This window comes from Ursus americanus, chromosome 31, assembly GCF_024610735.1.
Source record: "Ursus americanus isolate L20-20 chromosome 31, mUrsAme1.1.p, whole genome shotgun sequence".
NCBI classification, from domain to species: domain Eukaryota; kingdom Metazoa; phylum Chordata; class Mammalia; order Carnivora; family Ursidae; genus Ursus; species Ursus americanus.
In genome coordinates this window covers 8543272-8569289 of record NC_142157.1, presented here as the reverse complement: position 1 = coordinate 8569289, position 26018 = coordinate 8543272, and the positions used below count along the sequence as shown (strand labels likewise).

General features: G+C 37.2%; 1 protein-coding gene across 2 annotated transcripts in view; it reads left to right on the top strand.

Moving 5' to 3' along the window:
* Positions 1–2410: 2410 nt before the first annotated feature.
* The window catches only part of ZEB1 (zinc finger E-box binding homeobox 1), a 181719-nt gene continuing 158111 nt past the window's right edge, over positions 2411–26018 (top strand). For both annotated transcript variants that reach the window (XM_045786424.2, XM_045786423.2), the window contains exon 1: positions 2411–2521. In XM_045786424.2, coding sequence (XP_045642380.1) covers positions 2464–2521 — 58 coding nt within the window. In that variant the 5' untranslated portion in view covers positions 2411–2463. The remainder of the gene's footprint in view (positions 2522–26018) is intronic.

The following is a 26018-nucleotide window of genomic DNA, read 5'->3' as shown; positions in this document are numbered from 1 at the left end:
AAACCATTATGAAGACACTAAAATCAAGATCAATTAGTTTCAAAATAAGGCAGGATATAAATGACAGTAATCAGCTTTTACATCCATGATTTCAACTGTTCCTAACAACTAATGTGATGAAGGCAGACAAACAATTTTCAGTTTATATAGGAAAGGTCAAGAATATTAATTTAAGAAATATTTCCCTACTGAGCATCTACTATGTAACTAGGTACTCCACTAGGTTCTGAGGGCACAGAAATGAACAACAAAAAAAGTCTAGCCCAAGCGAACTAAACCGGTAACCATGAAAGTAAGGAAGACAATAACTACCTGTCCCTTTGTCTCTTTGATTTTAAGGTGAGGCTGAATATTGAAGGAAGCTTAATAGGACCGACACTTCAGAAAGAGAAAAGGACATGAGAAATACTTCCTAAGTTTAAGAGTAGGTAAAACCACACACTTTCTACTTAGAAAGTATTTTCCCCCCCTTTCGACTGGAAATTAGGGTAGCTATAAAAAAGTTGTGTGTGGTGGGAGGATCCCTGGATTCAGAAGGCAACTGAAGAACACTGTACAGCTTTTAGGAGGCAGGAAAAAATTACTGCTTGAACCAAGCAAAACATGGGCATGGTTCTGGTTCTGACATACACAAGTTCAGTTAACATGGCGTTAAGGAAATTGAGGACTGCCTGTACTTAAAATGATCATTAAGAGTAATGATTCTAGTTTTGGCATAGAGGATGAGTAGATATATAGACATAATGTATAGCAAAGAATATTTACAGTCACATTTCATGCACTAATAAATAATGCATTCACTTCTCAAAATGCCAAAGAATATGTGGAAGAGAAAATTTTCATCTATATTCAGGATTAAACTTTCTAATTTTAAATTACCAGACTTCAGATGTAAATTTATTTCAGTTGAAAGGTTTGAAGACATTATTAATGGGTCTTCTAAAATTCTAGAGTTTTTAAAAGATGATTTTATTATAATAATCTTGCCATAGGTATGGCTAAAATTATAGACAAATTTATTGATCACCTACTATGTGACAGCACTGTGCTGGGCGACTTTACTGTGCTATTTCTAATACTCTATGTCACATTTCAGTTTTCTCCATTTCTCTATCAGTAACTTTTACATTGTTAATTTACAACTAAGTTATTTGAAATACAGCACATTTATTCTATAAAACTGGTACCAAAGACATGTCCTCATCTGAACGGGCTGGAGGGAGGGGAGGAAGGGAAAGCTAAATCCTACTGAATACTGAAGACTTGACTTGCTCACTATTTGTAGTGTTATCTATATGGTCTTTCAGAAATCCCCAAACTTGTATAAAGTCAGAGACTTGAGATAAGATCAGCAATCTATCAATTTCAAAGACCACGTTTGTCTGCCGTTGTTTCTCGCCTTAAGGTCCTATTCAGCGATCAACTGCCCATTTGGGTAGTAAATCATGGCCTGTTAGTACCTTAACTCTATGTCTCAGCGCCTCCCATCTCGTCCGTCTACTCTAAGGGGAAGCAGGGAGGAGGGCCCAGAGCACCGCGGCGGGGCGGGGGAGGCCGAGGTGACAGCAGGTGAGAGCCTGGTGCGGATGAGGAAGTGAGACAGGGGCCGTGTGGGTATTACTCATTCCGCTTTACCGCCGGTGTTGCCTGCAAGCGGAACTTCTCGCCTCTCTTTCGGTCCAGCTGAAGTTCTATCTAATTGAAGTCACTTCCCATCCCGGTTCGCTTGGGGGAAAACCGTGCGTCCGCGTAAGGGAAGGGAGTCAGAACTGCGGCGTCAGGTAGCCTCTTCCGTGACGCCGCGTGTCCTCGCCGTCAGAGGCCGAGCTTCCCAAATCAGTCCCTACCGCTCCCCGAACCCGCCCTCCCTCTACTCTCGGGAACTCCCCGGGTAGCCCGGAACACGACCCTCTCCCGCGCCCCAGGATGCGCTGACAGAACACACGCTGTGTGGGAGCGGAACCCAACCTCGACCAAGCGGGAGGACAGGTTGCTCCGGTCACTGCGAGGGGCAGCTCTGAGGGCACAGGGTCCTGAGAGCAATCAGCCAGACCCGACCGTGCCCCAGGCAGCCGCGGCGGGTGTGGCCAGTTCACAAGCAGAACGCCGCTGAGCCTCCTATTTTACCTTTCTCACTCCGACTGCCTGCCGCCCTCACCACGTCCCCACAGTTTCCCAACGGCCCCCTCCCCCATCCCACGACACCTGAGGGAAACTTTTCCCTCTCCCCTCAATTCAAACTCAGCTGCTTCTACGGTTGCCGCAAACCGTCCTCTCCCTAGCAACAAGGTTCCGGCCGTAGAGCGAGCGGCTCTAGGTGTAAGGAAGGTGATGTCGTAAAGCCGCGAGTGTCGTAAACCAGGTGCGGTGGGGAGGGGGGAGGGGTGGAGGCGGAGGGGTGGGGGGGAAGGGGGAGGGAGGGGGAGGAGGTGACTCGAGCATTTAGACACAAGCGAGAGGATCATGGCGGATGGCCCCAGGTGTAAGCGCAGAAAGCAGGCGAACCCGCGGCGCAATAACGGTGAGTGGCGGAGGGGACCGGGGAGCGGCGGAGTCAGGGGGAGCCGGGCAGCCGGGGCGCCCCCGGGGGTGAGGGGGGCGAGCCGGGCTGGGGGCGGCCGGGGCAGGGACGGGCAAAGTGGAGTGGGAAAGTAGAAAGTAGTGCTCTCTGCCCCCCTCCGCTGCTGCCGCTGCCGGAGCCGCGCCGCGGCCGCTCGCTCTCCCTGAACCGTTATGTCTCTTACCTGGTCTCTCTCCGCCTAGCGGCTCCTGCCGCCCCTGCCGCCTCCTTGGACCGTTAGCCGCCGCATCCCCGGCGCAGGGCGGGCGGCCGGGACGCGGCCGGCCACTTTTCTGGTCCCGGGTGGAGCGGCTGTTGCTTCTTTTCGCACTTTTCCCCACTCTTTTGCCCCTCGGCGCCTCCCCTCTCCCCCTCCTCTCAGCCCCCTCCGCGTAATTCTCCCTCAGCGCGGAGGCCCCCAGGAGCCGAGGAACAAACTTGTGGCCGGCGCTGACCGTGCAAAGTGGCTTCCGCGCGCCGCGGCCCCGGCCAGCGCCGTCGCTCGGGCCCCGCGGCTCGGGCCGGGCCGGGCTGCGGGCGCGCGGCGGGCGGCGGCGGCGGGACGCGGCGGCCGCGGGCTGCGTGTCGTCCGTGCGCGCGTGTGCGCGGGCGCCGGCGATGCGCGCCGCTGGCGGACCGGGCTCGGCCGGCGGCGGTAAAGTTGTGACCGGCCGGCGAGGCGCGCTCGCGGAATGGGGATTAGCGGAGCGGAGGCGCGGGTCCCTAAGCGCCCCTCCTCCCCCGCGCCTCCGGCCACTGTGCCCTGGGCCCCCGGCTGGGGACGCCCAGGCGAGCCCCGCGAGTGAGGTCCACGGGGAGCTGGCGGGGCGGCAGGGGAGACGGGGCAGGAGCGGGCACCTACTTGCTGCTGTGGGAGATCTGTGGATGGCGGCGAGCTGGGCAGCGGGTGTGTTTGTGGAGTTGTTACCTGGTCTTAGAGACAGGGAAGCACCACAGACAGATCCCCCCTCCCCGGGGGAGACTCCTTCTCCGCGCTGGGATGGGGTTCTGTGCTTACGCCTCTCATTTTTCTCTTTCGGTTTTTGGGGAAGTTGTTACCTGGGCCGGACACACGGAGCGCTGAAGCCGGATAATGGAGCTTGGATGGCGCTCTCGGTCTCGGGTGGAAGAAGGGTGGGGGAGGGGGCAGACGGACCGACGGACGCACGGGTCTGCTGCTCTCGCAGCAGCTGCAGTGTTTATTGATTTGTGCTGATGTGCCGGGGCAATACACACCCCTCTGCCTGGCGTGAGAGTTAAAAAAAATAAATAAGAGAAAGAGAGAGACAGCAAGAGAGAGCGAGACCCGAACATGTGGTTGTTGTTGCACAGTCGCCTTTTCCAGTTTGGAGAGACGTTGTAAGTTGATTGTATTTCTGCTTATCTTGGGGGCGATTCTGTGCTTTCTCTCCCTCTTGTTCAGCAGCGAAATGTCTGCTGATTGTTATTGTCTGGACAGTTCCTGTGGCGAGAGGGGCGAGACTTCTCCGCCCGGGGGCGGCGGGAGCGCGGGGCGAGGTACCCCGCCCGCGCCGGCCCGGTACCTGTTTGTATAATAATGGGCGGCAACGGCCCTGCCGCTGGCTGCAGCCGAGTCTATATAAGGAATTACATGTACATTTCGGACCGAGGGGCTCGTTTTGGTTCCTACGTTATTTTTAAAACGAGTTTTTAACTGTAGGGAAATAAATGCGCCTATAATGGGATCGCAGTTTCTTCCAGAAAATGAGGAAATACGTGTTTAAGTAAAAACTCTCTCGCGCTCCCCCCGCCCCACCCCCTCCAGGCTCCCTTTCTCCCTCCCCTCTGGGATGCGAAACGCGAGGTTTTGTAACCTTTCCTGGCAATTTTAGATTTTGTGTGGGATTTCCTGTCTAGAAGCAGATACGAAGATTTTAAGCTGTTTCAAGATGTTTCCTTCCAATCGTAAAAATATTTTTAATATATTTGAGCCGACATTAAAATCACTGCTTTCATGAATGATTTTAGTTATTAAAATAAACATTTGCGTTTTAAAGACGTCTGTTAGTTATGATTGATAACTAGTATTTGGTATCGTCATTGTGGAGAGAGGACTTGTTACAGCAAGGAGCGGAGCGTAGGTTATTGCAATTTTAATTTCCTGTTTTAGCGTCAAATAGTGTGCTATATTGAGCTGTTGCCACTGTTGCTGATGTGGCTTTATGAAAGGTAAGTTGGTTCGGAAAGGGCTGCTCGCTTTTTACCTTATTTAAAATGTTCATCGCCAGAGAAAGGGGCTTTTCTTGTTGCTGACGACATGTGTGTGACATGTGAGTCTGAACCACCCAGCGTCTGTGCAGCTGCTGTAAACATGTTTACCTGAACAGGAAAGAATGGATTTTTCTCCTAAAGATCCTGTGATATGAATATTACACTCATAAGGCATATCAACAGATGACTTAAGGGGAAAAAAGCTATCCTGAAAGGTACTTGAAATCAACAGGAAAAAGAGGTTCTCGATCGCTGCAGCAAATGGCAACTTGTGCAGGTAGAAAAAAGATGGTGTTTAGTTTTCTCCTGCATGTATGTCAGCCCCCTCCTGTCTGCTGCTTTCATTCTCAAGGGAGGGATTTATTTACCACGCTTGCTGTCAGTGTTTTTCCTTTGTGTTTAATATTAGAAAAACAGATTTGGGCTGTTTAGCACAAAATGTCTTGTCTGCAGTATGCATTACTCTCCGAAAACAAAAGGTGTTTAAGATAGCACCGTACTACTACAGGTATCTTCCATTTTCATCACTTTTGGCTCTGTCCTTCTATTTCTTTTTGTTCTCAAATGCATTTCATCCATTGCCGATGATTACAGCCCTGCTATTTGATTAAGCGTTATAATTTGCAAATTAAAAATGAAGTTATATGCCATTGTGTTGTGAAACCTCAGAATAGGTGCTGGTTAATATTTCTTAGCAACGCAGTCATATTTAAGTTGCAGTTGTTTATTGGAGAGAATTGCATGAAAAATGTTAACTCTTAAATCTTTTTAATGGGGGAATAAATGATGTGTACAGTGGGCGATAGTCATAGAGATACTTTATATTGTTATTTATATGTAAATAATTTTTTTGTTCATTTGGAAATAAGATATGCAGATTTTACTGCTAAGCCTCCAGTAAAACATTTTAATTTCCTTTCTAGAATATACCTGCAGGGTAGTATATTAATGGGAGAATCAAGTAATGTAACTTGACGGGTAAACCAATTGAGCAAGGCTTGGCTAAAACATCAAACATTAGGTAGTAACTTTATGGTGATGATGTTAGTCATCTGTGAAGGAGTGGCATTAGAATTGCGTAAAATCGATTTTTACCTTTTGTAATGCAATGCTTTGTTGTATTTTAAAAATATGTCTTCTAATTTTCCACTTCTACTCTGTGTGGTTTTCATATGTAAGTACGTATGCATTTTGGAGAGGGGGAGAGAAATGTGCTCTAGCTACTAATGACCATATGCTGATTAATTCACTTTAAATGGAATAGCAGGTACATATTTTTCTGTCATTTGCACCATTTCCACTTGCTGTCTTTGGAAACCACCAGTAGAGGATGCTAACAAAAATGATTATTGGTGTAGTAACACCATAAGTCTCTCTATCTCCTGTTGATTGGGACCTCTGCATTAATAGGGACCTTTGGTGTAATTCTGGGTCTTAGTGTTACTTAAAACTAGCCCTGGGTGAATTAGGCATAAGCATTTTCTAATCTGCTACGATGGAAAGAAGTAGAAGTGTTTTAACTTGAACAATTTTATAAATTTGAGCTTTTTAAATACTGAGATTGATATTGCTATCAATTTAGTCTTGCTTTAGACCAGTTGTATTGCTGCTTTTTTTTTTTTTAAGTTTGTTTATATGTTGTTAGGTTTGGAAAAGAATATGTAATGATTGGCCCGTATTTATCTTGCATATTTACTATACTTTTTAACCTTTTTTAGTCATTGTAAGATTCCCTGAAAACATGTATTTTAGGTGTTAAAAGATGCAAACTTAAATATGGTTAAGAAAAAATGCAATTAATTGATTGTTAATTCTGTCTAATTATGTTCCCGTAACTTATGTAAACTTAAACTATACATGGGTTGGGCAGACAACAACTAAAGAAGGTTTTAACCAGCAGTCACTCAGATGTTAGTGATTTTTAGATTTTATTTTTTCCTTTCCCTTCTAGTTAAGAATCAGAATTAGGTAGTGTATAAATTTTATATTTATCAATTGTAAATTAAGAAATACAAGTTTGTTTTGATGTTTTAAATGGAGCAAAAAAGTGTCTGTAGTTTGATAATTATTGTATGTTTGTATTCATGAATTCTTTTCATACTGTGTAAGTTGGTATTATAACTTTCACATATAAATAATTGCATGAGACTTGATGTATTTAATAATGTATTTTTGTTGTGTGTCCATATAATTACATTAATATAACTGTAAACTTTTGGAAGCCTTTTGTTAGGTCAAATGTTAGAAATATTTATTTCTCTAATTATTTTTAATGGTGTTTCTATAAATGCACCAACAGCAGTATCATAATGCAATAGTAATACTGTTTCTCTTGAATTAAGTAGGACTTACCTGAATTACCAGGTAAGCCTGTGTGAATTTCTCATTTTAGGGTGTCATGGTTTTTCAAGAGTGTGTGTGTGTACATATAAATACAGTTTTACACTTCCTGACAGATGTTTCTTGAATTTGGTGTTCACTTAATTCCTAGAGCTCAGTAGTAAGTAGGCGATTCACTTACTACTTTTGTGAACTGGAGAAATTTACCACAAAGCCATAACATATATGATTGTGGCATGAAGCAAAACTTAAAGTATCTTATAAATGGAAAAGCATCAGTCATTTGTTAAGATGAGCTTTACGTAAAAGCATATGGAATATTTCATTATTTTTTCTTTCTATAGTATTTTTGAAAGTTTGTACCCTCTGTTTGCAATTTTAGTTGCTTCGAAGCATATGGCGAGAAGTGAGAAAGTTCTATCAAATTGGAAATGATACTTTAAAAATAACATAATCATTTCCCATAATTGGGTTTTTGTTTTTTTTCTCCTTTTTTGCTTTCCCCTGTATAAATTACTTTTTAGCATGTGATTAGAGCCATATGTAAACACAGATGCAACATCATGTGGAATTATATTGTTAACTACTCACAACTACCTGTATTGAATTGTAGTAGAGAGGAAGAAAAATCATGTAGATGTTGGAAGAAGATATGCATTAATATGTAAAAGTGTAATGAAAGGTTAGAGGACTTGATGAAATTGTAGAACGGTATATGGGATTGGAAAAGGCTTCTTAATGTTTGCAGCATGATCACTAATTCGTGGGGAAATGTCTGTTCCTCTCCAGTAGAGATAGAAGCTAGAATAAAAGTTCATTGTTGAAAGAAAATCTTAAAAATCTTAAACTAGAAAAGTACCATGGCTAGGAAATAAAATATTTTTACAAACACTTTTTAGAAGGCTATATTTTGTACATATTATTAGTAAAATATCATTAAACTAGATGTAAATTGAAAGAAAATTAATGGATATACACCTAATAAAACAAGTTTTTAGTAACCTCAATTAAAATGTAATCTATTATACATGCTTTGCTTTAGGAAATAATCTTTGCTTTGGATGGGATAGTGTTTACAGAATTGTATTCTTAGAGGAAGCATTCTTAGGACATCAATTTTAACTAATAAAAATTTTCAGTGTGGTGTATATGAGCATGTCTAGATTTTTAACCTTGATGGTGGGTTATACTGCTTGTTAACATGGAACTGGGTTGCTTGAAAAGATTCTGTAGCACTTAAACATAACAGTGTTCTCTAATAAGCAAAATCTCCCTTACGATTGTTTTCAGAGAAAAAATTTTAATATTTAGAACTCAGTTCATTAATTTTGTTAAAACATTTTGAAGTATATTATTTAGATGTAGACAAATTGAAAGATTCCAAAAGGTAAAGCAAAAACAGCCAAGTGTAAGTCTACACTTGTATTATAGCTATGAAATGTTATTATTTTTTCATTCTCTTAAAAGTTATCTTTATCTCATTTATTTCTTCAAACATCTTCCTGTTATTTAATACATGCCTACTATATTTATAGGGATGGCATGTATCTGTCCATATCGACAATTCTCTTCATAATCAACTTTATGTATTTATTGAGACTTGATACATGGACTTTGAGTATAAACTATGGCTGTTGGTAGGAGACCTTGTAGTATGGCAGCCTGGGAACAACTTCGTCGCTTTTGCAGTAACAACTACATCTGTGCTGGAATTATTAGTAACAGATGTTTTGTGACCTCTTAATTCCCACTCCCCTCCCCCCTCCCCCATCCATATTTAAAATTAAATGTGAATGGGAGATAAATAAGCAAACGATGTCGATTTCTCATGTTTATTGTTGTATTCTAAGAATATTGCAAGTCTTCTATTTTCCCCTTTAAAATATAGTTTCAAATTTTTAGGTATTGTAAATATCTTAATTTTGGTTTTTAGATATTTTTAATATTCTGGTTTCAATTTTCTTTTTATAATATGTGATACCATTGTTTTTTAGATATCTCAGTTGTCCATCGTCACCAACCTATGATATATTCTAATTTTCCTTACTCTTAAGGTCATTAATCCCTATTTAATCCACACTTCTAATTGAATGCTTTCTTTTTTGTTAGATGCTCAGAGTATGACTAGTTTGTTAATTTAAAAATTCATTTTTCTGTTGGAGTCTTACATGTTTATTATGGAAGGGATTTTTAGAGATCATATTTTTTTATCTGAAAACTGATACAGATAAGCTGAAGTTTAGGGCCTTCAAGTAGAAACTCCACGAGAGACTTTAACTTACGTTTTAGAAGAGGTAATAGTGACATGTGGTAAATCCTTCAAGGAGTAGATTGAACTTGGGCTGAAATACTCTGCGTTACATACTTGAAAAGGCTGTGAAAATCACTGTATCTCTTTAGTGTTTTCTCCTTTCTACCTTGAGAAGCTAAGTTGTTATTCATTCCTATTGCTACATCACTTTTTTAAGTATCTTTTGATCTTGTTTTGTTTTTTGTTTTTTGTTTTTTTTGGTTTTCTTGTTTTTATTGTTGTTTTTTGGTGGGGGTTGGAGTAAACTGTTGGGGGAGAGAGAAAATAATTCCATATGAATAAGTATTAGGAAAACAAATAATTTCAGAGCTGGAGAGATTTAGAGAATCATTCAAATTTGTTTTTTCAGATAAGCAAACATTCAGGGAAGTAAAATGACTTTGCCAAGTTCCTTTTACTAGTTAGCTTGACTAGGTTACAGCTTTAAGCTCAGTATTCCTTTTTTTTAGGCCATTCGAGCATGTTTATGATGGCAACCAGGAAGAACTGAATGCCATGAATTTTCAAATTTATCATGGTTAAGACCAAGATGTATTGTAAGGAATAGTCAGTCATCCCAGAAAAAGGGATGTCTTAACCATTTGCATAACTTTATCAAATTTAATAGTTGACGTAACTGTATCACTTAAAACATTTCAGATAACAAAGTTAGGTTTGTATTGTTTAGAGGCATACCCTCATTATTTGGATTATAATTTTTCCTTTTAATTCCCAGTCTCAACTCTTGCCCAACCCTCACTTGCACCCAATCTTATGTTTTATATATATTCGTGGTTATGCCTCTATCCTTGTAAAATAATGTTATTTGTGTGGTTTACATCTATATAACTGCTATTTCGCTATATATTTTACTTTCTTCATTAAGCATTGTTTGATATCTGTTCATGTTGCTCTATGTACATTTAGTTCATTGATTCTGTCTAACATTTCATGGTTTGTATGTAGCACAAATTATCAGTTCTCCTAATGATGGATGCCCAGATTGATTCCAATTCTTGAGTACAAATAATTTTGTAATAAACATCTTCATACATGTTGCTAATGGCTGTGGAAAGAGTTTTTCTGGGTATATATATCCAGGTGTGGTATTGCTGTGTAATAGATTAGTCATGTATTTAATATCACTAAATTATGCCAGATTATTTCTGAAATGGCTACACCAATTTTTACCCTCACAAAAATTGTATACAAATTTTTACTTTTTCCCAGTTTTGCCAGCATTTGATGTTGTAGAATGTCCTACATTTTGCTAATGTAAGTGTTGTTAAATGGAATCTTATGGTTTGGTTGTTGTGATACGTTTCTCTGTTTACCAGGGAGGTTGATCATTTCTTCATATCCTTGCTAATTGTTTGTGTTTGCCTTCTCATGTCTGGGCCATTCATACCCTTTGCCCTTCTTTTTGGTTGGGTTTCCATTTTTTGTTGGCTTCCCAGAATCCTCTATCTGAGATAGTAATCCCTTGGTGGTTTTAGACATGGCAGATATTTTCCCAGTGTGTCACCATGTGTTGATTTTGACAGTGGTACATGGATCCTTGATTTTAATGTACTTAAAATTTTTTATTTTGTGGGCATTAAAAAGTCCTTCTGATCAACAAATTGCAAAGATATTTTCCTATGTTTTCTTCTAATAGTTCTGTAATTTTACCTTTCATATTTAAATATTTAATGCATCTGGCATTCACCTTTTGAATATAGAATTCCTTCCTTCCTCCCTTCCTTTCCTTCCTTCCCTCCCTTCCCTCCTTTCCCTTCTCCTCCCTTCCTCCCTTCCTTCCTTCCTTCCTTCCTTCCTTCCTTCCTTCCTTCCTTCCTCATTTCTTTCTTAAGGGAAACAGAGTGGTTAAGAGTGTGGGTTATCCTGTCATTTACTAGCTGAGTCACCTTTACCAAGTTACTTAGTCTCCCTATGCTTGAATATCCCCATGTGTAAAATGGGTATGGTAATTTCAGAGTTGGGAAGGTTAAATGAGGAGTATAAAGCACTGTGCTTTATATTTGTTTAAAATTTTACTTACATTATTAGATTAAGTTTATTTGTTTTAAATATATTTTCCATCAACTGACAAATTTCTTATCCTCTTGTCCAATATTCACTCTTAAATAACTTCAATCTAAAAGGATGTGGTTATAAAATTTATTCATTGTTTCTATAACTTTGACCTTAAACAGTGCTTAGTTGTTCTGGCCCCAAGAACAAGGCTGTTTGTTAAATCAGTAGTAGAATAGTATCTTAATGCTATTTGTGATATGTCTTTCAGATTGAGGAAGTCTGCCTTGGACACTTTAAGGGGTATTATATTGAGGGAGACCTTACCATATTACTTTTATATCTAATAAGGACATGAACTTTAAGGATAATGTCCCCATGCTATTCTGTTGCATATCACAAAGAACCCAAGCCCAAAGAAGCCAAACGTTATAGTCTGTATTTGAATACCCTAAGGAGTGTGCAGTCCATAGAATTTCATGCAGATTCATTCACTTAGTTGGGAATATTTTAAAGAATATGGTTGGATGTATTCTTAACACATAGTGTGTTCTTGTGGCATAGATCACAGCACTCATAAAAGTTGAAGTTGTGCCATTTTGTGTGTGTGTGAATAAACTTTATTGAGGTATAATTTACATACGTCATTATGCATTTACATTTTGATGACTTTTCACATACTTACATGCATGTGTAATCACCACCACAGTTAAGCTATAGAACATTTCCATCATCCCAGAAAGTTCTCTTGTACCTCACCTCAGTCTTCGCCTAGTCTGGCCCAAGCAACCAATGATCTGTTTTTGATTCGTAGAGGTTAGTTTTACTCTTACCGTTTCTATAAACAGAATCATACAGTATGTACTCTTTTGCCTGCCTTCTTTTACTCATGTGATGTTTTCAAGATTCATCCATGTTATTGTATGTATCAGTAGTTCATTCCTTTTGTATTGCTAAGTAGCATTCCATTGCATGACTATATCACAATTTGTTTATCCATTCACCTACAGTGGGCAAAATATTTAGGTTGTTTCTGGGTTTTGGTATAGAATAAAGCTGCTGTGAACATTTACATACAAATTTTCATGTGGATATATGCTTACGTTTCCTTTGGGTAAATACCCAAGATTTGAATTGCTGGGTCATATAGTAGGTACGTGCTTGACTTTGTAAGACACTGATGATCTGATTTCTAAAGTGTTTGTAACATTTTACATTTTACAATGTATGAAAGTTCTAGTTGTTCCAGTCCTCATAAACATTTGTCCATGTTTTTAATTTTAACTATTCTAATAGCTACGTCATAGTATTCTTTTGGCTTTAATTTGGAACTCAGTATAATGATGTTTGAGTATCTTTTTGATGTACTTATTGGTCATTTGTGTATTTTCTTTTATGAAATGTCTGTTCCAGTCATTTGCACATTTTTAATTGGGTTGCTCATCTTTTTATTATCAGGATGTAAGGGTTCTTCGTATATTCAGGATCCAAATTCTTTTTTAGTGATAGGTATTTAAAGTATTTTTTTCCTTTCTGTGGCTTATCTTCTGATTTTCTTAATGGTATCTTCAAAGTGCCAAAAGTTTTAAATTTTGATGAAGTCCAATTTATAATTTATTCTTTTAGGCTTTGTGCTTTTTGTGTTTTAAGAAATCTTTGCCCATTCCAAGATTTTTTTCCCTTACGTTTTTAGAAGTTTACAGCTTTAACATTTAAGTCTATGATCCATGTCAGGTTAATTTTTGTCTGTTACCCTGTTTTGATCTTCATCAACAAGCCTGCCTGAGGTAGCCCTGAGTAGTTTACAAGAGGCTAAAACTCGGTCATACTAATCAAAATTCTGTGTGAGGATTTCTGTTTGAGTATTTTAAAAATATTATTTAGGACCCAACTAAGAACCAGAGCTCAAGATTGTAGAGAAACACAAACCCTACTTTCCTGGTTTTATACATTTTTAAACTGAGAGCAGTGACGTTGTGCTTAGTCAGTGTTTTCAGAATTTTTCATGTCCTTGACACATTTTTAATTCACAGAGACATACTTGAATGAAGCTAGAGTTTCAGAGAAAGATGCCCAAAGATAGTGTCCGTAGTGAATGTTATCTTCATGGTCTCTTATTTCCTACACAGTTTTAATGAGTTTAGCATTATACCAGTTCTTTTTTACATTCCATAGCTTTTATCTTTACATGGGAATTTGTTCAAACCTACCATTTATCTTGAATTCATTAAGAGACATAATTTTATCCCTTTGAAATGAACATTTCTTTAACCGTCTCTGAGTTTCTTGTATAAGGATTCCACCTTACTGTTCGTAGTAAAGGTCTCCAGTGACCTCCAAATCCTGCCAGCCTTTCTCAACCTTTATCTTACTTGACTTTCCTATATTTGTTATTGTTGAATCTCCTGGAAGGTTTTGCTTCCTTAGTTTCTGCATTTTTACTCTTTTCTTATATTCTCATCTTTTCCAACATTCTTGTTTTAGAGCCTCTTTCTCTTTGATATGACTCTTCTCACTCAGTATACCCTACCTAGAAGTCTGACCCAATTATTTTAGTTTTAGCTCCCACCTATATGCTAATGTTTTCAGAATCTTTCTCTCTTGCCAGAACTAGATTGAGTTCCAAATGTACATACAGTTGTCTGTGCAACTTTTCCCCATATATATTCCACAGCACTGTCAAATTTCACAAGTCCAAACTTGAACTTAAATTAGTTTCCCACCGAGTCTCACTTTCCTTCTCATTCATGATCTTGTCAGTGCCACCGCCAATGTATTACACTCAAGTTAAAACCTGGGGTTTCCCTCTCATAATCTGATGATTACCAAATCTGCCCGTCCTATATTCTGAATGTGTTTCAAATCAGTCTTTTGCTCTCCATTTTTTCAAAGATTTTATTTATTTATTCGACAGAGATAGAGACAGCCTGCGAGAGAGGGAACACAAGCAGGGGGAGTGGGAGAGGAAGAAGCGAGCTCATAGTGGAGGAGCCCAATGTGGGGCTCGATCCCATAACGTTGGGATCACGCCCTGAGCCGAAGGCAGACGCTTAACCGCTGTGCCACCCAGGCGCCCCTGCTCTCTATTCCTATCTCTATTGCTTTAGGATCTTCATTTCTCATGTACTCTTATACTGGCCTATTGTTTGTCCCTACTCTTCTTTGCCATGCAGGCTGCTGCCAAGATTATATTTGTAAAAAGCAGCTGATTTAATAATTCTCCCAATCAGATGCCTTCTCTGGATCTTAATTAACTTATTGGATAAAACCAAGATTCTTTCCATGACATATAAGGCCCAGATTTATGATCCTGTCCCTGCTATTTCTTCTGTCTGTGGACCACTTGCTTCCTCCTCCTTTTAACTATAGATTCCTATATCCACAGGCTGTTTTTCCTTCCATGCATTTGAATATACTTTTGTTCCTTCTACCTGAAGTATATTTCCTTTTTCCCTACCTCATATTTTCTGCTCTATTTTGAAAGGTGGACAGGAATGTATCTCAGATATTTCTTCTTCAGAAATGCTTTCTCTGATCCCTTTCAGTCCATTCTTCTTAAGTTGGTGATTTTTCACTTAAGTTAGAATATTACTCTCTTTACCTTTTTTTGCCCAATAAAAGGTAACTTATACAACCAAATAAAGCTACCCCCATTAACACCCCCTTTTACCTTGGCTAAAATAAATTATTATTGTGCCAATTACCTTGGCATAAATGCTTGGTCTTACTGATTTTTAGCTACATACGTTACCCCTCATTTTGTTATGATTAAAGAAAAAATGTTTTAATTCCTTTGAACTTTGATGAGTTGATTACAGATGCATTTATTTACTTACTCATATTTATGAGTAAAATATATATGTCACCGAAATAGCTCCCACATAATTCTTTCTTTTAAGATAGTATTTTTCTGACTTTTCTTTTTATCACCTATTCCTATTCCTTGAAAATCCATCATAACTAACTTGTGTTTTATTTTTGTTTTTAAAGCACTTATTTTTTTATATTCCATTTAGCTCTGTATCTGCCTTGAACATTCTAGATATTAGTGACATAATTCCTTCTGATCTGGTATCTGTAGGTATATTTATGGAAAGAGCATTGAACTAGGAGATAGAAGTCTTAGCCAGAAATCTTAGTCTAATATTAAATCTGCCATTAATTGGCCTGTGACATTGGGAAAATAATTTATTTGGCCTAAATCTGTTCATCTGTAGAATGAATATGATGGATTAATGTGTGCTAGGCAATGAGACTCTGAAGATGAAAAAATGCAGTTTCTTGCTTTAAAGAGTTTACAGTGTACCAGAGGGGAAAAAAAATCCAGGAAAACAAACCTTTAGAATATAGTTTGATAACTGATGTGATGATATTCTATGTTATATGCATGGGGGGATGGCCAATATTAAAGGATGTGTGTAGGTTATCTTAGTAAAAATGTGGAATATATTACTCCAGGTAGGGGAATAGAATGTGCAGAAGCATATCACACACACATGCATGTGCACATGCACACGCATACATATATTGTGGGACCTGCAAGTCACAGGTTTGGCTGAACTCTGTAGGGTGAGTGGAGGAATGGCTAAACATGAGAGAATTAGATAGGAAACAAATGAAAAAAAAACAGCTTTATATTGCTATGATTGGATTCTGTCTTGAAAGTGTTAAAGAATCGCCAAAGATCTTAAAGCAGGGAGTGACTTGAATATAATTCTATAGTTCATCATCTTATTTTCCTTATGTATTAAATTTTAAATGATTAAAAATTCAGGAGTATACATGCTTTGCTAAAAGTGGGAAAAACTATTAAGGTAAAAGCTGATTTGTCCTGCTTTTCTGAGTTTTTGCTTATATATAATACAATGCTAATAGATTCATGTAGTACTTACTCTAAAATGTTGCTGCCATCACACCACTTCTACCATCATCATCAATATCAATAAAAAGCATCCTTTACTAGAAACAAAAGTGGCCTTGGTTAGAGTTGGTTGCTAAAATCTATGACATTGGGGAGAGTATGTATTGTAATGAGCAATGGGTATTATATATGACTGATGAATCACAGTCCTGTACTCCTGAAACAAATAATACATTATATGTTAATTAATTGAATCTAAATAAATGTTTAAAAAGTTACAAAATAAAATTTATGCATCAAGTTGGCTATGCATTTCTGAACTCTGCACTGTTGTAAAGAATTATGTTTTCATTTTTTTTCCTCTTTCCCAATCATTAAATCAGAGCTTATATAAATGTGTTGTATACCTACAGTCCTTATGGACTAAGATGGTTTTACTGCTATTAATGATGGTTCTCCAAACGTGTAAAATCCTTTGAGTTTATTATTTCTTCATAAATTTCTGGGTTATTTCTGGCACTCATTAATGGTTCTGTGTAGAACTCCATCTTGGGAACCTGCTATATATTCTTTGATATCCATTCTCTATTACAGATATTTAATAAAATACAGTTAGACAATCCTTGCCATTCCTTGGCTGGCATGATCCCAGTACCTGATTGCCTATGCTAAATGAGGCTAATAAGTAAGCTGGCTGTTTTATTGTTTACACTGAAATAACTAGGCATCCATGAAACTTCAGATTCCAAATAAAATAAAACTTTATTTTCCTGAGTGTTTCTCATTGAAAATAGCTGTAGGCCTGATATGTTTTTCTTACTGAACAAAAAAATTCAAGCTTTTTTGGGAGTTACTTTATGCTACAAGATGTAAAGATTAAAGACAGTGCCTTTTTTTAGTCCCAAGTGCTGGGGAAATACATGCTTCAACTTCTAAGTTAATAATTTTTATGTAAAAAAAGTGTCTTATTTATACACCATTTTTCTCACTCATTTCTTCTCACCATATTTTACATGTGACCTAATTTGTATGTTAAGGGGCTTTTGTGATCTGTATGTTATATACTAAGTGTTCTTAATCTAAACTTTAAAATGTAGCCTCATTTTACTTGTATCCATTTATACCTTTACCTTATTTATATGCTTACCTTGTCTTATGTATTATGTGTTACAATAGTCAAACTTAATGGTCATAAAATGCTATGTAATTTTAATTTCTATCACATCAAGCTTTTTTTTTTTTTTTTTAGTGGGAAGCATCCTCCTCCTTTTGTTTTTCATTAGAGATAGATTTGGAGTTTTACTGTACCAACTGCAAAAATAGTTCAGGGCAGTAAGACAGACTTTGAGTGTCTATTATATTGAGAGTCTAATATATTAAGCATGTGGGGAGGGAAGCAAGGTATTAGCTATTTTAAGGTCTCATGGCCACACTAACGTCCATCTTATTCTTGTTCACCTGGGTTGTATAGAGCTTGGGGATTTCCATCTGCCCTTACTGTATTTGGTTGAATCAGCAGTCAGGTAACAGTAGTGGTCATACTTCTGTCGTCATGTTCTCTGAGTTTCTGATCACCATATTCTCACAGATGAAGAAAGTGGTTACAGATGGAAGGTCTGAGATGTAAAGATAAAGAACACAGGAAATGGTAAATATGGGTAGGTATAGACAAACACTGTATAAAACCTGGGAGGAAGGTAAAATTATTGATTAACTGTAGACTTTGGTAAGTTAAGTATTCATGTTAAAATTTCTGAGATAAGAAATAAAAATCTAGAAATAGTATGGCTATCTTTCAAATTAGTAGAGGAGGGAAATAGAATGAGAAAAAATGATCTAAAAAAGAAAAAAAGGAAGGAAAAGAAGAGAAACAGAAAAAAGACAAGTGGAAAGCACAAAGTAAGATTAGTAATAGATGCAAATATATTAGTAATTACAGTGCATGTAAACTGACAAAATGCTCCAGTTAACAGAAGCTGATTGTTGGTTGGATAAAATAACACAATCTAGGTATGTACTATTTATAAGAAACATATCTTTAAAAAGGATATAGAAAACTCGAAAATAGGATGTAAAAAGATACGCTTGACAGTACTTACTAAAGAAAGGTTGTGTTGTGTGGCTATATTAATATCATCTGAAGTTGGCTTTTTGGAAAAACTATCCTAGAGAGTGAGGGTCACTAAATAATGATAAAAGCAATGATAATTCTAAACTTGTATGTACCTGATAATACACTTTGAAAATATATTAAGCAAAAAATAGGACCACAGAAGGAACAGGCAAATTCATCAGCATTGTGAATTACTTAAAATAATCTTTCTTAGTAAATATTGGAATAAGCAAAGAAATTTAAAAAAAATATGGAAGAACTTAATAAGCAGGAATTACAACCTTGCTGTAATGGACATTTAGGAAACACTGAATCTCAGAATACTTCTTAAAAATTACTTTAGGGGCTCCTGGGTGGCTCAGTTGTTAAGCGTCTGCCTTTGGCTCAGGGCGTGATCCCAGAGTTCTGGGATCGAGCCCCACATCAGGCTCTTCCACTGTGAGCCTGCTTCCTCCTCTCCCACTTCCCCTGCTTGTGTTCCCTCTCTCGCTGGCTGTCTCTCTCTCTGTCAAATAAATCAATAAAATCTTTAAAAATAAATAAATAAATAAAAATTTACTTTAAAAAATTCTTTAAGATCATATAAGACCTATTTACAAAAAGTGATAGCATTCTGGTCAAATACAGCCAGTTTTCACAATTTAAATGGATTGGCATTATACTACATTCTCTGTTTACAATGACATTAGCTGTAAGTTAGCACCATAATTTTCCTGTATGTTTGGAAGTTGAGATATATTGTTTACAAATAACTCATGAGTAAAAGAAATACTTGTAAGGAATATTAGAAAATATAATTTAACAGTAATAAAATACCATATATCAGAACTTATGTGATAAACTAATACTTTATGGAAATTTATAGACTTTAATGCTTACATTGAAGGAATAAATGCTGAAAAACAAAAATTGCATTCCTAAGAATTAGAAGTGACTAGAAGAATACTCCCCCAATTGAAGTAAAAAGTAAATACAAATTAATGAAATAGAAAATAAAAGTAAATCAGAGAGGAAAGAGTGCAGGTAAAAATAGATTATTTGAAAAGACTAACAAAATTGAAAACTGTCAGCAAGATTAATCAAGGGAAAAGAGAAGTCACAAAGCAATAACTTGAATGAAAAAGAGGATGTTACTACAGATGTTTCAGGAAGAATCATCTTTATGCTAGCATATTGAAAGTTTATATCAAATGGACAAATTCCTAGAAAAAAGTAGCTCATATTAGCTCAAAAAGGAATAGAAAATTGAAAAGTCTTAAAACATAAAGGAAAAATATTCTTGCAAAGAAAAATACCAAATCCACACAGGTTAGAGCAAGTTCTTTAAAACATTCAAGGGATAATAGCAAGATACTCATTAAAGAAACTTGATCTTTAATGGCACTTGTATTGCCAGTCAGTGGAAATAGGATGGCTCTTTCAATAACTGAGGTAGTTGGTTAATTAAATGGAAAAAATTGAGTTGGGCCATTATCTCATATTATTTAGAGAAATTAGTTGGGCTGGATTATAGATCTAAATCTATAAGGTAATTGTATAGTTATGGTAAAGCTAACACTTTTTAGAGATAATAGAGTAGAATGTTTTCATGACTTTGAATAAGATAAAAATACATAAAACACAAAATACAAAAGATTGGCAAATATGACTTCATGAAAATTAATAATTTCACCAATAGATACCATAAAGAGAGTTTTAAGGATTAGTATTTAGCATATATAAAGATCTGCCACACATTGTAATAAAGATAACAACTTAATAGACAACTGGGTAAAGGAGTTGAATGTACACTTCATAAAAGAATAAACTCATTTGACCAGTAAACACATTATAAGATATTCAACCTCATATGTAATCAGAGAAATGCAAATTAAAAACACAATGAAAAAGTTATTTCATGCCTCCTAGATTCTCAAGAATTCAAGACCAAATGGTATTGCTGTTCATGTGAATATGGAGCAACTGGAACACTTAGGCAGTGCAGATGGTAATGTTAATTGGTACATCCACCAGAAAAAAAAAATGGCATTATTAAAGTTGAAGATGCACATACACTATGATCCAGTATTTCTCTTCCTAAGTATGTCTTAAAGAAACCTCTATACAGATGATCCGATGATGTATATAGTTGTTAATATAGTCTTATTTATAATAACAAAACAACAAAAAACAACTCAAATATCTATCAGTAGTAAGATGAATAGTGGTGTATTCATCCAACGGAATGTTTATACAAGTCTGAAAATGAATGAATTATAGCCATGCCCAGCAGCTTGGGCCATCTTAGGAATATAATGTTGGGAAAAAACAAATCATAGAAGAATATACAACAACATGTTTCTATTTATATAAAATTCAAGAACATGCAAAATGAAGTAATAAGAATACAAATATAGTACAGCTGTAAAGGAAATGATAAATATAAAATTTAGGGATGAGTGAATAACATGAGTTTGGGAAGATATTCTGTTTCTACACAGAGTAGATAAAACGGGTAAGAGTAATGATTTTTTTACTGGGTGTTATACACAACTAATGAATCGTTGAACACTACATCAAAAACTAATGATGTACTATATGCTGGCTAGCTGAAAGTAATAAAAAAAAAACTGGATGGTAAGTACTCAAATAATTATTCTATTCTTTTTACCTTAAACTTATTCTATAGAATTATTTATTTCATACTTAGTATTGATAATTACTGATGAGAATGATATTTACTTATAATAATTAATGGATAATAGTAACTAGAAAAAAAGTGAATCATTTTGGGGAGAATACTGTGTATTTCCTATATATCTACATTTAGTCTCTGAATTCTCAAATGTCAATTTTTTTGGCTTTTTTTAGTTTTTTAATACTATTTTTGTATTTAATAGAGCATAATAATTTCTATCCCTTGTTGTGAGAGACTTCAAATGTATTTATTTATCTCAAAGGTACAGTTTTTAATTCTTTTACATTTTTCTAAGCACTAAATTTACATGTTTTCTGCCTTCATATAGTTCCTCGTTTTTTAAAAGATTTTTTAAACTTATTTAAGAGAGAGAGTGTGCATGAGTGAGGGTGTGGGGGGTCGGTGGGTAAAAGAAGAGGGACAAGCAGAAGCTGGGCTAGATCTCAGGACCCTGAAATTCTGACCTGAGCTGAAATCAGATGCCTATTAACCAGCTGAGCGACCCAGATGCCCCTCATATATTCCCTGTTTATTGGCCACATTTTGAGACGGTTGAGAAGGGTATTGCCTTAACTTATATTTTTCCTTTTCTTTTCTCTCTCTCTCTCTCTTTTTTTTTTTAGAGAGAGAGAGGGAGTGCGTGTGTGTGAGTGGGGCTAGGGGGGCAGAGGGAGAGGAGAAGGAGAATCTTAAGCAGACTCCACACTCAGTGCAGGAGCCCTACGGGAGCTCGATTTCAAGACGGGGGTGGGGGGGGGGGTGGGGGCTCATTCTCAAAACTGCAAGCTCGTGACCTGAGCTGAAACCAAGAGTCCCAAGAGTCGGATGCTTAACCGACTGAACCACCCAGGCGCCCCTTCAAGTATTTTGTAAATTTTTTTTTTAATAAGCTCTACACCCAACATGGGGCTTGAACTCATAAACTCAACCTTGAGATCGAGAATTGCATGCTTTACCAACTGAACCAGCCAGGTGCCCCTTATATTTTTCTAACTTATATGTCTTTTCTTCTTATAATTGCATTTGTAGGCATAACACTTTCAGAATATTACCATTTTGTTTATTAGACTTTATAGTGTTTATATGTTAGGTACTATTTTAAGCAGTTCAAAAATACTAACTCATTTCATCTGCAATAAAATCCTATGAGGAAGATATTGTTATTCTTATCGTAATGGTAAGGAAACTAAGGCACAGAGAGGTTGTTGTCTCAGGTCACATAGCTAGTAGGTGGAGCCTATATTCAAATATAGGCATCCTGGCTCCATATAGTGCTTTTAACCTCTAAGCTCTAGAAAACCATAGGAAGTAGGTCTCTAAGGGGATTATGACATCTTTTTCAATATTCTTTAATAAATAGGGTACTGTTTTTAAAGGTTGTTAGCATATTGTCATACAATGATGAAAAGATTATCCAATTCCCTTTCTTTTATCCAAGAATGTAAAATATATCAGCAATTGATATTTTTAGACACTGCTCTAAAATGAAATTTATGTCCATAGATTAACGGGACAAGAGAAGTATATAGGTAAAAAGACTTGTTAGTCTAATTGCAGATATGACCATATGCTTAAATGGTGATAGTGACCTCTCTTTCTTATTCTGAAGGTAAATTCATAGAGTCATAATTTAAAATCAGAAAGTTTAACAGAAGTATGTATACATTTAGGAAAGCAATTTTCAGGGATGTTGACATGGTACTTTTGGAAAATTCTTAAAATAAAGTTGGGACTGTGAATAGAGAAAATTAGGCAATCGTGATTTGTGACACTAGTAGTAATATTAGAAAGTGACACACCAGGGGTAAAGAGAGAAGAACCAGACAAATCCTTTAGAGCAATGGTTCTTTACCAGTGGTTCTTTACCATTGAGAATATGATGTTAGCTTACAGAAATTTCTATATAAATTCAAGGGTTTTATAACTACACAAAAGTCTTTCCATGGGTCAACCCCTAACACTATTCCCACTTGGAGACTTTAGAGGCTCTTGAGAGAACTCATCCTATAGCTATGTGCTCATGATAATATGTTGTTTCTAAAAAGTTCAGCTTTTTTATGTGTGGCTTTTGTCAGCCACTTCAGATGACTTTCAGCAACACATGGTTTTATCAGTCAAAACACATGACTGTTACTGACTTCTCCTTTAGAGTTGAAACTGTATATGTGGCCTAAATATACTTTCAGAGATTCTTCAAAGAGACAGTATTTCCTACTTAATTTACTTTAGTGGCCTGTTTTTATTTTGTAAGATCAAGCGTATATGTAGCATATTTTAGCAGTAATTTACATTTAAATAAGAAGGAAAGCTCTTGCAGTTGAATAAAGGCATTTATTTTTAAGAACACACATGAATGTACAGCAATTTATAGCTCTGACCATTAGGTAATTTGAGATGCTAGCAAAGAATTCTGGGTGATTATGACAGTGTCCCACCCACATCTGTATTTGTTTTGCCCACTTCTCTATTAGAAAGACTACCATATAATATATGGTGTTTTCGATTGTTTTAGGTTAATCCATCTCCACACAGTAGGGAAGAGTATATTATATGTGATACTACATGAAACAGCCTTCAAGAATTTGGGCGATAACCTTCATAAATTGTTTCTCAGAAAGTGATAAATATTTCCCGATTATATCTTTTATATTAATGCAAAACTGCTGTGTTAATCCGTAATTTATTTGTGTGTGTTAATGTAAGGACTATAGGAATTTGTATTAATTTTTTTCCTTTAAAAATTGGGTCAAAAGAGTTCTCTAGGATGATTACATTATTTAATCTGTGGCTTCAAGCCTCTATGTCATTACTCCCCTCCTCTACCAAGTACATCCTGCTTTTGGCACAAGATATCTTTCTTTTAGATGTCAAAACACTTAGGAATACATTTTATAAATTATTAACTTATTCTTTTAGTGCAGACTTGAAACCTTTTGGAGGATAAACTAGAGCAATTTAAAAGTCTAGGTTTTGTTGAATGGAGCTGCAGCTAATCTTGAAGACCCACTGATAACATAGCACTTAACATTCAGAAAAGATAAATAAATCACCTAGCTTTTCATTTTCAGTTTTATGTAATTTTACAGTTTGGTACTTGATATTTATTCTTGGTATGAGATAAGGTTATATAATGTGACAAACATTTAATAATTGCCTGCTGTGTTGTAGTCACTGTGCTAATTGCTAGGGATATAATGGTGGGTAAAACTGGGGTTCTGCACTTACAGAGCTTGCAAATGATGGATGGAATCACGAAAACAGATATTTGTAGTACAATGCAGCCACTGTAATATAGAGAAATGGAAAGAAGGGCCAAAGAAAGCATTGCTGGAAAAGTTAATGTCTGAACTGAATATTAAAGGATCAGAGAAAGAGAAAATTGAGGGAAAAAGAGAAAAAGTGAGGGAAACGGGAATGGGATTAGAGGGCAGGGAGAACAGGAGTGAAGGCACATTGGTAAGAAACAGCATGATGTGTTCTGGCAGTACAAGCATGTGTGTGTTGTAGGAGTATAAATAAGGGACAGAGAATGATGGAGGGGTATGGAACCAAATCATGGAGGGTTTTTAATGCCATGTTTAGGAGCTTGAACTTGTCTCTCTTTCTAGGCTTTGGGAAGCCATGGAAGACTTTTAAGCAGGGACCTGGTTTGATTTTGAATAGAATACACTGGTAGCTGTTGTGAATGATAAATTTTAAGGGGAAAAGATTGAAGGCAGGGAAGGCATTTATGAAGTAGTCGGCTTGACAAGATCTGATGGGGGCTTAAAGTAGGGCTGTGTTAATAGAAATGGAGAAGAGGGAACAAATTTCAAACTCTTTACTTTTGTTGTTAGTAAATCATAAATTCATTAGGACTTGATACTTGGGAATGGCCAATGGGGGAGAAGCAGACAAGCTTAAATCCAGAGTTTCTAGCTGGGGCGACTGCATGGTTGGTGATGACACCAAACAAAGAGAGCATACATGAGTAAGGGTCAATTTAGAAGCTAAAGAAATCAGTTTTGGATATTTTAGTTTGAGATGGTAGTGAGATAACCAGTGTGGGAGGTCTAACAAGGCAATTGACCTTTTGAATCTGATGCTGTGGGATGTGACTGGGGACCCTAGGCTGGGTCCATAGAGCCATAGATGGAGGGTATATGTGCTGAGAAGAAAATAAAAGAAGGCAGAAGACAGGATCTTGGGGAGCATTGGTGTTTCAGGGTCCAGCAGAGAGAAAGGAGCCCCATAAGGGAGAGAAGAAGCTAACCAGAAACAAAATAATCAGTGAGCCAACCTGTGGATCTAGCTGAGACTAGAAGCTCCCCATTTTTAATGGAACAAATTGATACAGTTGTGATTCACTCAGATGCCCTCTGTAGCCAAGTAAGTGATGGGAGATGTAACTTTAGTCAAGGACTGAGATTTTACCAGAGTGGTACAGTAATAAGTTATGAGGCTAGGGAAATTAAGGTATTGAAGTTAGAGCAGTTTAGATGATGAGCTGTGACAAATGTTGCATTATTATGTGCCCTGCATTATTCTTTATAAATATTAACCCGCTTTATCTTGACAACCAGCCTGGTAAAACCTCAGTCCTAGAATGTATATTCCATGAAGGAGGGGAGTTTATTTTGTTGTCTGTATTCTCACTGCCTGATTTACAGAATGAGCTCAAATACCTGTTGAATAAATGAACGAAGATGAAGTACGTTATTATTTCCATTTTACAGATGTGGAAACTGGGTAAGGAGAGGTTAAGTAATTTATGCGTTTTAGTGGCAGAGCTAGTGGGGAAGGGTGTGAGCCTAGGAGAGGGAGCTGTTAAAAAAAACTGAGGGATTCTAGAACATGAGATCTCTGTGGGGTGCAGTAGAAATGAAGGCATGAGAAATACAGAAGAGAAGTATGGTCAGAGAGTAACATGTTGGAAATTATAGTTTGTTGAGG